This window comes from Tamandua tetradactyla, chromosome 3 (genome assembly GCF_023851605.1).
Source record: "Tamandua tetradactyla isolate mTamTet1 chromosome 3, mTamTet1.pri, whole genome shotgun sequence".
Lineage (NCBI taxonomy): Eukaryota > Metazoa > Chordata > Mammalia > Pilosa > Myrmecophagidae > Tamandua > Tamandua tetradactyla.
This window is the reverse complement of record NC_135329.1, coordinates 1,711,538-1,723,988: the sequence shown is the minus strand read 5'-3', so window position 1 is coordinate 1,723,988 and position 12,451 is coordinate 1,711,538. Positions and strand designations below refer to the sequence as shown.

The following is a 12,451-nucleotide window of genomic DNA, read 5'->3' as shown; positions in this document are numbered from 1 at the left end:
AGGTTGACTTCCACTTCTGATCATGATGCAGTGGTTGCAGAAGCTGTGGAATTGTGCCCTAGCTGAGAACACAGAAAAGCAGGTCCAATAAAATAAAAGATCTGCTTGGAGGTTGCAGAGAGCTGCTGAGGCAGCCAAGACTCGTGCGGCCGAGGCGTATACACGGTCCTCTGAACAGCCTTTTCAGTGGGTGCTTTCGCCAACTCCTGGGGCAGGGAGGGCCGCAAGCCTGCCCAAGGGAAGTTGCTAAGGACAGCCCTAAGCTGCTGGGCATCCAAACAGTGAAGTCAGAATTTCCACAGGTGCCCGGGCAGCCCAGACACAGGGGCCACAATTCTGGAGAGACTGGAGGCCCAGGGTCAGGAGACAGTACTCCCTGGGTTTTGGGTATAAGGATACCAGCGCCATTGTATCGTGATACCTTAATAAAACTGTAAGCATCGACATGCAAACACTGTGCCTTCTCGGCAGTGATTAAAGAGGAAATGTGAAATCCACTCAGAATGTAAAAATGGTGTACCTTGCAGAGCTACGTGGCTGGCCAAATCATGGATGAAATTGTCCAGAAGATAAAGCTGTTATTGTATATTCTGATTCTAATATTTCCCCCACCCTTTCCTCTGAGACTTTACATTGTATAAACCAAACATATATAATAGAGTGGAATTTTAGATGAATCTAAAAAATAGTACATAAAGTGCTCAGAATTTGAAATAATCCAAATCTCCAAAATGTATAGGAATAATGAGAGTCCTATAATGATCAGCAGAGCGGAATTAGAGGTAAACTCTGTTTTCAGTACTGCCCTGGAGACAGCATTTCATTCCTTCCCATGCACAGATTCCTCGCCCATGCTGACTGATGTCTGCCGGCAGGGGTGCACTTTTGCTGTCATTTCTTTCGCCACTCAAGTGAAATTCTTAGAATTTAAGCCTTTTTCCTACATCTTATATCAGTGGCATCCAAAGGTGGATTAAGTGGTGGGGATAAGACATTTGGTCAAAAACATTCCTGAGAATAAAAAAATAAGAAAACAGAGTTAGAAGTGATATAATACTATGAAGACAACCAAGTATCTGCCAGGATAACGTACAGCAGGTGATTTAGGAACACATTAGAGATAACCGTGAGAAAAGAGAAAGCATTAAACAAGCGTCTCTAAATTCCCCACGTTTATTTACATCTTATGTATTTATTGCTTCAAAAGTAAGTTTGAAAGCAAAAGCAAAGTTAGTTTTCTTTAGCAGCGTTCACAGATTTATAAGCTTCAAAAATGGATCCTCTCTTCTTTACTCTGCAGCCTGTGACAAAAGTGGCTTTCAATTATTCAAACTTGTAACTGTGCCAAGTACCCCATAATAAATCCCCTGCGTAGACGCCGCCGACCCCGTGTGCACCGCTGGAGGTACCGCGGATCCAGGCTCGGTGCAGAGTGGGTGCCCCCTGGCGCCCGGCCCCTCGGTACCCCAGTCCCCGACCCCCGGCCCCAGCTCCCCGCCCCCCGGCCCCCCGGCCCCCCAGCCCCAGCCCTAGCCTCCAGGCTCCCGCGAGTGTCCATCCCCGTGGCCGCGCATCTCCCGGCGCTTTGACGACGCGAGGATGTGGAGCTGGGCGCCCCTGAGGGCGTGCAGACCCTCACGCAGGGCAGAGGCTTGGGGGTCTGCGCAGCCAGCACCCCCTTCCCCCTCGCCCAGGCCTGGGGCCGGGCCGAAGGCTGCAGGGTGCCCAGGACCACGGTCAGGCTCAAGTCCGGGTGCCCGATTAGGTGGTGACCGCTGGTGGACACGGCAGCGGCATGGCAGGTGGTGATAATTCCATGTGGTTCCCAAACTTGGCAGCGAGTCCCGCGTCCAGCCAGGCTCTCACAGCGCCCTGGGCCAGGCAGCAGGACCCAGGAGGGGGGGGCGTGGTGGGCAGCGGGACGGGGCATGTGGACCTGGGGCTCTGCTCCCCCCCACATCCCCTCCCCTTGCTTAATTATCGAGTTCCCACCTTGGGCCTCAGTTTCCTTATGTGTAAAGTGAAGATTATTTCAGGAACCCCATCTTTCTTGATGGACACAGGAAAATGGCCGCTGGCTGCCTACCCAGGACACCCACCCCGTGCCCCCAGGTTGAGCATAAACTTCACAGTTCTCCCTACCCATGCCCTGCTCCTTCTCCCAGTGTCACTCCTACCTGGAGTCTAGGAATGCTCGGTGCCTACCTGCACGATCCGCTTTAGGATTTGCACCTGCCTGAGTCCAGAGAGGGGGAAAGAGGGGGCTCCCTCTCTCCAGGACCGACCTCTCTCCAGCCCGAGCTGAGAAAGAGGCTAAGGCATTACCATAAGGAAGTACTTATCTCCCAGGTCTGGGGAAAGTTCACGAGATAATGGGTCCTGAGCTGAGGGAAGCAGGAAGAGCAGAGCTGCCCCCCCAACCGAGGATCAAAGGGAATTGTCATTGGGCCCCAGGCGGACCAACGTGGGAGGGACAGCGGCGCAAAATGACTCGCCGCTTTTTCCCCCAGGGCTGGGTCATCTGCCCCGCTTCCAGCCGGACACCCCAGGGCCTCATGCCTACGCACCCCCACACACACCTCTTTGGGATCATTGGCGATCTCCTGGAAAGCTAAATGGGTGGGCAGTTCACACACACTGCCCCCACCCCGCCCTCAGTCCAGCTGTTGTACTGAAAAGAGCCGACTTTCTTAAAATTAGAATTCTGTCCCCCTGCCCGCCGATCATTCCAGGCACCCAGGCCAGCGCTGGGAGAGGCTGCTTTTAATTTTAGGTGTGGAGGCTGCCTTGCCTCTCACCCACAGAGAAGCCGCATCCACCTGGCCAGGGGCCACACCGAGTCCTCCAGGCCGCGCTCCCGGAGCTCTGGGGCTCACAGTGGACCCCTGCCTTGCAGGTACGCTCCCGCCCCCCTCCCCCCACGTACTCACGCCCCGACACACACACCCCCCACTCAGCCCAATCCCCGGCTCAGCTCACGCCCCAGCCATGGCCTCTGCTCCGTCAGGTGCTGTGGTGGGACTTTCACACGCAAAACTCTGCTTTTAATCCAGGTGGCCTTTTGAGGGAAGTGGCCACCCTGTTATCGTCTTCTTTAAAATGAGAAAATTGCACTTCATGGAGCAGGTTGCCCTAACCCTCCTTCACTGAGCAGGCCAGGCTGGGGAGTGTCCTGCCCTCTGAGGCTCCTGCCGGTCTGGCCTCTGCTCCTTTGCTGCCACAGGGCCTGCTCCTGGGCTCTCCCCTGGCCACCGGCAGACGCCAGGTCTCACCTGCAGCCCCGTCACTCCCGCCCTTCCGGGAAGTGCCCCCCGAACGCACAAGGCCCCGGCTCTGGGCTGCTCGCCATCCTCAGCACACCAACAACCCGAATGCCCGTGCTGCATCAGCTCTCGGCTCGGACACTCAGACCGCCTTGGGCGACTTGAGTCTCCTCGGGGATCCTCACGAGGTGGGAGCGTGGTGGCTGAGGCTCCGCCAGCTACTGCCCAGCGGCCCGAGCCAGTCCCGACGCCTTCATTGCTGTGTTTGGCTTCGTTGGTTTATTTGTTTTAAATATTTGGGAGCCTCAGTTATCTTCACTGCGCAAAGGAGATGATGTCATCAACTCTCCAAGGCTGGGCGTCCGGGAACGCCAGGCCCTTCTGCAGCTCCGGCCGGCTCTGAGGCCTCGACTCAGACCCTAAATCCAGCCCGGGCCTCGCTGCAGGTGGGCCCTTGTCCACTACACCGATGCCAAGGACTGGGTCTGAGAGGAATCACAACTCGAAATTAAACCTCCATCACACCCCAAATTCAGGAGAATCCCAGTGATTCACACCCCGTGAATATGTGTTGAACAAAAGGGTGAATGAATGAAGTGCCATGGAAATGCTGTAGAAGATAAAGGGAGGGAATGATTGCTTGTGGCAGGGGGAACCGGAGAAGATTCTGTGAAGATGGTGCGTGCATGTTGAGATTTGAGGGTGTAATTAATAACTCTCCCCTCAGGACTCACAGCCAATTAAGCAAGAGGCACAGAGAAGGAGCAGAAGACACCAGCATACGGCCGGCGATGGAGAGGGGAGCAGGGGCCACCCACCCACAACCCCCCCTGCAGTCTAAACTTGGGGTCACCCCAGGGGCAAGGGCTGCGTCTGCAGAGCAGATGGGCTTACCCTGCCACATGCAGCCGCCGCCCTCCTGCCAGTCCTGCCCCATGGAAGCTGTGCATGGAGACCTGTCCCCATCACTGCTTCCGAACACAGCCCAGGTCCTGTCCAGGGAGCAGGAGCCAGGTGAGAGGCAGGAGGGACCCTCCAAGCTGCAGAGTGTGGGGGGAGCCCTGAGCCTGCCATGTCCCTCGTGTCTCGGTCACCGCCTTCCCCTAGGGAAGAACGAGCTGCGGAGTGTGGGGGGGGCCCCGAGCCTGCATGTCCCTCGTGTCTCGGTCACCGCCTTCCCCTAGGGAAGAACGATCTGCGGAGTGTGGGGGGAGGCCCCGAGCCTGCCATGTCCCTCGTGTCTCGGTCACTGCCTTCCCCTAGGGAAGAACGATCTGCGGAGTGTGGGGGGAGGCCCCGAGCCTGCCATGTCCCTCGTGTCTCGGTCACTGCCTTCCCCTGGGGAAGAACGATCTGCGGAGTGTGGGGGGGGCCCTGAGCCTGCCATGTCCCTCGTGTCTCGGTCACCGCCTTCCCCTAGGGAAGAACGAGCTGCGGAGTGTGGGGGGGGCCCCGAGCCTGCATGTCCCTCGTGTCTCGGTCACCGCCTTCCCCTAGGGAAGAACGAGCTGCGGAGTGTGGGGGAGGCCCTGAGCCTGCCATGTCCCTCGTGTCTCGGTCACCGCCTTCCCCTAGGGAAGAACGAGCTGCGGAGTGTGGGGGGGGGCCCCGAGCCTGCCATGTCCCTCGTGTCTCGGTCACTGCCTTCCCCTGGGGAAGAACGAGCTGCGGAGTGTGGGGGGAGGCCCTGAGCCTGCCATGTCCCTCGTGTCTCGGTCACCGCCTTCCCCTGGGGAAGAACAAGCTGCGGAGTGTGGGGGAGGCCCTGAGCCTGCATGTCCCTCGTGTCTCGGTCACCGCCTTCCCCTAGGGAAGAATGAGCTGCGGAGTGTGGGGGAGGCCCCGAGCCTGCCATGTCCCTCGTGTCTCGGTCACCGCCTTCCCCTAGGGAAGGACGAGTAGAGGATGGAGAAAGAAGCTGGAAAGCTCCACATTCTCCCACTTGCCAGCCCTTCAATATGAGGGGTGCATAAGCATTTCTCCCCAAAGTGGTCATGATTTTAGCAGGCAGACATTCAAGAAAACAATAATTTCTGACAGGAAGAAAGTATAATTATAAAGGCTTGGAAATGCACAGCCGTTGGACATGTACCAGAAGGGCTGTTCCAAGGTGCCTGCGGCCTGGGGTGGGCAGGAGGAAGAGAGAAAGATAAGGCAAGAAAGAGAGGGCCAGACTTGGAGAGCCTCAAATTCCAGTCTTAGGAGTTTGGCTTTGATCACTAAGCGGTGCAAATCCACGCCTCTTATTGGAAACATACCTCCAAGCACCTGCGTCCGCCAGAGCAGAGCACTCGCTCTGTTCCGACCATCCCTTCCACTTCACCTGCTTGTGAGCCATCCAAGGCACGTCCCCCGCACTCCAGGATGGAGTCGTTTTGCACATTTCCCTAAAATTGCAGGGATGTAGGACTCCGCAGCCACATATCCGTGAACACAGAGACGGTAGAAACACGAACAGCAGGTGACCGCGAGCACGCCCCGTTGCTGGGGCCTTGGGCGGCCGAGTGCAGGAAGCAGCTCAAGGGCCACCTTTCCGTCCCTTCTAGGAATGGAGGCGAGGGGCAGCTGAGCACCCGGGAGGGTCAGAGGTGACCCGCAAACATGGGCTTGGGACTCACTGACTCGAGTCCGAAATGACCTTAGGAAAAAGTAAAGGTCGACTCCATAATCAGAGGACATGGTTCAACTACAGAGGGAATTGCACGGACGGCCCAAGCACTTGAGGGCCGGGGGGAGCAGTGCGAGGAGCATCCCTCGGCTTCCGCGCCCAAATCGGGCAGGATTGGCTCTTCATGCTGGCTCAGTGCTGCTTTCATGGGGCCCTGCCCCGTGGGTCTTCACACACAGGCGGGGGAGTGTAAAGCTCAGGTTAGGAAACCAGCGCGGCCCCCTGGCCAGGTATACAATCAGGCCAGCTTTCCCTCTGGTTGCATGGTGACCACCCTGGTTCTGTTGATGGGGCATCCCATGAGCACGAGGCAGGAGCGAGTGATCTGGAGCTTGGCAGACTCTGCCCTCCATACAGAGGTCTGCAAGGCAGGATGCTGCTGCGACCCTGCAACCCATTTGGTACCAGCTCTAAGTGTGGTTTCCAAAGCGACAGATGTACGTAATGCAGAGTAGGGGAGTGGAATGGCGAATGAACTGTATTTATGAGCTAAGACAGGATATTAAAGCCACAGAGAACTGCTGAGATTCAGGACTTCTTATCTACCAGATTTATTTCCCTCTTTTCCTGGTCTTGTAAGTGGGCCTAAAATGTATTAACTTGGATGCAGAGGTTCACATGGGCAGCCTTGAGCCCTAAGGTATATAAATTTGTGTTTTAAAAAAGCAATCATTTGAACATCACAGACCTTCCGTTTGACGTGGCTAACACTACTTCGTGTTGTCTCATCAGCTCCACTTTGATTCATTAATTAGTCAACAAATATTTACAGTGCACCTGCTGTGTCCAGGGCCCTGCCCTCACCTGCCGGCCCTGTGGACATTTGAATGAGTAACTTCTGCCCGAGAGCAAGAATGGGGAGGGACTAATACTTGACTAACGTCCCTTCTCTCTCGCAGTGCAGCCAGCGGCACGGGAAGGCTGGGGAGCTCTGAAGCCAGGACACTGTAGCTGAACTATGGAAGACCCCTGGTTTCCTCCCAGACCCCGCGGGCTGTGGGAGCAGCGGGCATTTGCCCCCATCCCCCCTCCCCTCGCCACCCCCCCACCCTCCGCCCCAGCAACCAGATGACCAGAGCCGGGAAGCTTCCAGGGACTTGCCCAGGGGCCCAGAGGCAGCAGGGAGAGCAGTGGACAATTGGTCCTGCTGATCCGCAGCCCAGAGCGGAATCTCCTGTCCTTGTGGGGCTCTGGTTTCAGCCATGGCCTGGGAGAACAAAAGAGGTTTCAGCTGTCACATGTGCACAGCCCCCGCTGCTCTGTTTCCTAACTTGGCTGACTTTCCCCGTGTGCTGTTTCACATCAAGTGCCTCCTCCCCCTTGCCCCTCAGATGATTGCTTGAAATTAAATATCCTGAAATTACATTGTTGGGGGGCGGGGGCGACAAAAAAAAAAAAGCTAATACAAATTTTAATCAAAATACAAGCTTCACAGTTCCCAACTTTTGAAATGCGAAGCAGACGCTCTGTCCGCGGGGATGCTCTGACATGTTCTCAGGTGTGAAGTCAGCCAAGGAAGGGGCCGCTCGCCACTCACAGCACCCCACAGAAGCCAGCTCACCGCAGCGGACCCGGCAAGCTGACCCGCTCTTGCTCTGCCCACGCGCCCCGCCGGCTAACCTGGGCTGTGTGCCCCGCCGCCTGCGTTTGCTGCCTGCTCCCCGGCCTGGACGCAAAGGGCAGCCACCACTAAGGAGCGTGCGGGCAGCTGAGACCGATCCAAGCAGGGTGGCCCGCGCGTGGCCCCCGGGTGACCGTAAAGGATCTAGTCCACAGATTCGGGGCGTCCTTAGGACCCTGCCTCGAGGGGAGCAGCAGCAAGTCGCCAGCAGGAGCCGCAGTACAAGTGCGTTGGCCTTGCTGGCTCCGCCCCGGCCAGGGGACGCCAAATTCCTCATATATAAAAGGAGTTTAGTAACTCAAGCAAAATAAGCACAGTTTTCCCCCCACTGCCTTCCCAGAGGCTGAGGCTGCAAGGTTTCTGGGAGGGCACACAAGACCTTGTTACAAACCATGTAATGTTTTAAAAAGTATCTCTCTGACAGCCTTGGCTAAAGCCAGATCTTCTATCTCGATTACTTCAATATGTCACATCCATATCGCACCCCAGCATCCCGGCCCGCAGAGCCAAGGCCTCTCTGTCTTGTCCAACCTTCCCATCTGGAAGCAATGAGTGTAAGACCCTGGCTCTCCCCCAGAGAAGGCCGTGTCACCGGGGAGCAGCAGCCTGGGAACTGCACGAGCCCCCCGGCCCCCCGGCCCCCCGGGCTCCCTGCACCGGGAGCCTCCCACTCGGTTCCTGTCAAGGACCGTCTCCCACCCTCTCCCCCTGGCCGCCCCAGATCCCCAAATGCTCAGCAGAGCGCCACCAGAGCAGGAGAGATTTGACAATTGTTTGCCCTTTAGTCCCAGCGGACTCCCCCTGGACAGAAGTGTTTCTTCCAGAAGCAGCACCTTTGTGAGGAGCCCCCCGCCCCGCCCCAGGGACCCAGCCCCCAGGCCCCTCCTTCCACTTCCCACAGTCACTTCAGCCTCTCAGGCCTGGCCTGCGAACCCCGTGTCGTCCACGGTCACAGCGGCCTTCCCCACCGTGTGGATCCCACTCTCGTCACATTGAGGGGGAATGCCCAGCACGTCCTTTCCCCTGCTCTGTTCCCTGCTGTGTTCTGAGCTGGGCCCTGCCTTCCGTCCCCTCCTCCTGGGCCTGAGTCTCGAGGGAGACAGACCCCTACCTCACGCCGAGCTAGACCAGTGTCCCTGGAACCCCTGAGCATCGGTTCCCGGGGGCTTGACCGGCCATTTCCTGGCCCAGACAGTCCTGCTGGAAGAGAGCGCGGGGAGGCAGGGCCTATGGACGTGCAGGGCTGACAGAGTCCCCAGTGTGTGTGTGTTACTTCCGCACACATTGGAATCAGGAGACTCACTGAGTTAGGACAGATGAGGCAGCAAGCCAGAGGTGCAAACTGCAAGGAGCAAGCACATGGACTGAGAAGGAGAGTTCGGCTCCGCCTGGGAATGCTATACTATAGCAGGGTCGTCCTCCAGTCCCTGGGCTCCCAGGGGGTGTGCACGCCCCTCCCTGAGGCCCAGGGCTTTGTGCTCCTCCTCAGACCTTCCTGGTGGAGCCCCTGCAGAAGGGCCTCTGCGCCTGGGGAGGGCTCTGAGAAAGCAGCTCCTCGTTTTACAGCAAGGACACCGACTCTGGGGAGGGGAAGCAGCTGCCCAAGCTCACGCGTCTTCTCAAAACAGATTTATTCTGGCTAATTCTCTGATCTGGGGAAGTCGTTTGTGTGTAAGCCATGTTCGCTAGGGCCCGTGTTCTCCAACTTCCAGAAGCATTGCCCAGGCACGCACGCACTCACGCTGGAGCGTTTTAGAAGTGCCCACCCGAGGCCACTTCCCAGACAGACGCCCGCCAGCCCGCGCGAGCCCGCGTCCCCAGAGGCTGCGTGGCTGCACTGCAGTTAACCTCTTTTTGGCAAATTGGTTCATGACCTCGGAACAGTTACCCGAAACTGTGGGCCCCTCAAGACGAGGTTATTTGTGTTCTGTCTTTTTTTAGACCGAGCCCCTGATGTGTTTATTTGGGAGTTTGGCTCATGCGGACTGTCCCCCTCCTTACAGCTAATCCTGTGTTTTCTTTGAGCTACCTTTAAATCCACGTCAAATGAAAAATACTGCTGATTGTGAAGTGCATATATTATGAAAAAAATCCCAGGGTTTATGATCTAGAATTTATTGTCAAATGTATTTACTTCCCATTTTATTTCTTTTTTCGGACTCAGTCCAGCCCACAAATTTTTGCTGTGAGTCACGAGGAAGTGGGATGGAAGATGCTTTAGAGTGTTTCCTGGGGAGCTCTTTGTCCGACAAAAGAGAGAGCACGCCTTCGCCACAGCCTCGTGGAGAACTGCAGAAGGGACCATGTCTGCTCTGTGCCCGGCGTTGGGCACAGGGGCCATGCCGCAGGTGCTGAGGGACAGCCAGCGAGGCCGAGTGAAGCCACTGCCTCCGTTCTCACTGACAGTTCTTCCGTTGGAATGCATTATCAAAGAGCGGAAATATTTTTGTTATTTTCATGCATGTCCATGAAACAAAGAAACTTACAGGGGCAAAAAAAAAGAAAGATTCTTTTTAAGGCGGTTCTATATTTAAAGATTCTGGAAAGGACTAAAGTTGTGTAAATACACAGTTGCATCTGGTTTGCTTTCAACTATTTTTATAATGTAAGGAGCAGGAAAAATTAAGGCTGACTTTATACAATGATCTTGTTAAATTTAAAGTAGACTTTGTTGCCGGAACAGCCTGTTTCTACTTGTTCTAGGGGTTGGGTTGGTTGACTTTGGGACCCTGACATGTCCTCGGGAAGAGAACTTTCCAGGCCCTCACCAAGGCCCGGGGAAAGGTAGTTTCCTGGTGCCTCAGGGCGAATGAGCTGGCACGGGACACAGGGGGACCGTGGGACTGTCCCTTCATCCTCAGCTCTGTGGTCAGCTCCGAAGGGTTTTGGGGAGGGGGCACGGGAAGGGGGGAGGCAAAGGAGGGACTCCAGCACCTAGAGAGGAATCACTGCCCTCCCCTCTCCCTTTGCAGCGCCCCTGCAGCTACCACCCAGCAGCTCAGGGTGGCACGTTGAAGAGACCCCCAATGCTTTCACCTGCGTGAGGAGGTGTCTGTCTCCAGGCGGGGCCCCCAAGGCTCCTCTCTCAGACCTGACGCCCCCAGTAGCGGGGAGAACGTGAACACACCCTCCCAGCCCCTTCCACACCTGGCTGGACCTTGTACCTCTGGACACCTTCTTGGGTGGTTGAGTTTGTATTTGCTTCCTGTGAGCACCCACCTCCCACCCAGACCTCCGGCCAACTGCCCTCCGCAGCGCAGTGGCACCCACCCTCGAGAGGATCCCTCAGGCTCCCCCCCCGCCGGGAGGTGGCTCAGGGGCCTCAGAAATGCTCTGGGACCCTACGGGTTGCGTAGCCTGTTAACCTCCAGCCTGACGGTGAATGTTGAGATATTAGTTAAAATCCACAAAGCTGCCTTTAAATGCTGCTGGACTGCATTAGGCAGATTGAACATCGCAAGGTCCGTCCCCCGCAGGTCTGTGGGTCAGACCCTGGATTCCGGGTTTAAGGTGGTTACACTCCTGCAGGTCAGACTGGATGCCGCCCCCTCCATGCTACCCCCCTCCCGGCAGCTCACCTTCCTGCTGCCCTCCGTGCCGCCCCCTCACTGCTAACCACCTCCCTGCTGCCCGCTTCCCTCCTGCCTGCCTCCCTGCAGCCCACCTCCCTGCTGCCCACCTCCCTGCAGCCCGCCTCCGTGCTGCCCACCTCCCTGCAGCCCACCTCCCTGCTGCTCACCTCCCTGCTGCCCACCTCCCTGCAGCCCACCTCCCTGCTGCCCACCTCCCTGCAGCCCGCCTCCGTGCTGCCCACCTCCCTGCAGCCCACCTCCCTGCTGCTCACCTCCGTGCTGCCCACCTCCCTGCAGCCCACCTCCCTGCTGCCCACCTCCGTGCTGCCCACCTCCCTGCTGCCCACCTCCGTGCTGCCCACCTCCCTGCTGCCCACCTCCCTGCTGCCTGCCTCCCTGCAGCCCACCTCCCTGCTGCCCACCTCCGTGCTGCCCACCTCCCTGCAGCCCACCTCCCTGCAGCCCACCTCCCTGCTGCCCCTGCACCTTTGGCGAGTGCACCGGGGACCCTCCCACACCTGCACCGTCCATCAGATGCTCGGCCATGGAGCCACAGCAGACACGGTCCTCCTGCCACAGCCCCTGGGAGGACAACATCAAGTAAACATACCCAGAGACTGAACCTGCAAATGGAGCCCTGAGCGCGTGGGGCAGGAGGCCCACTTATGGTCCATGGCATCGGGGCCTTTTTGTGGCACCCACCAGAGACCTTTTCTCTACGGTTGGAGGCTCAACTCAGGGCAGGACTTTGCCACCCTCCAGCGCCTGCCGCGGGTCCTGGCGATAGCCCCACACCCGTCCAGTCACCACACCACCTTGCTCTGGAAGGTCCGAGGCCCAGGGCCAGTGCAGCCACACGGGTGGGGTCGGCCTCTGGCCACCTCTGCAGGGAGCTCATGGGGACAGCTCTCTCCTCTCCTTCCAGGAAACTGCAGGGGCCCAGAGGCAGAGCTGCGTCCACTGTAACCTCAGTATTTCAGTCTTCTGCACACGTGTGTGTGGCTGTGGATCATATCCCTGTGATGTGGATAAGAGTGACAGCCATGTTCACACATCAATTATAATCAGGGGTAGACGTGCGGACATGGCTAGCATATATTATATATCATCAGTCCACCATCCCTTACTTAACTCTTCTTTTTTTAAAATTTCTTACTACCCAGCTGCAGCCCCTTATACTGGAGAGTGAGTGTGTGTGTGTGTGTTTATGTGTGTGTGTGCATGTGTGAGTGTGAGTGTGTGTGTGCCGGGCAGCAGATTCCAAACTGGTGCCCGGCAGCCATCTCTCCAGGGTGGAAGGTCTGGAGAGCAAATCTGAAATGAATTT

At 57.2% G+C, this 12,451-nt stretch overlaps 1 protein-coding gene across 3 annotated transcripts in view; it reads left to right on the top strand.

Annotated features, from left to right (window-relative positions):
* NT5C1B (5'-nucleotidase, cytosolic IB) overlaps positions 1-12,451 on the top strand; it is an 83,611-nt gene that overhangs the window by 57,517 nt on the left and 13,643 nt on the right. The window contains exon 10 of one of the 3 annotated variants that reach the window (XM_077152150.1): positions 9,717-10,040. The exons of 1 other annotated variant lie outside the window; for it this stretch is intronic. In XM_077152150.1, the coding sequence (XP_077008265.1) occupies positions 9,717-9,773 (57 nt within the window). In that variant the 3' untranslated portion in view covers positions 9,774-10,040. Of the gene's footprint in view, positions 1-3,990; positions 4,120-9,716; positions 10,041-12,451 lie in introns of those variants that run through there. One more of the 3 variants, XM_077152149.1, reaches the window with a different exon arrangement.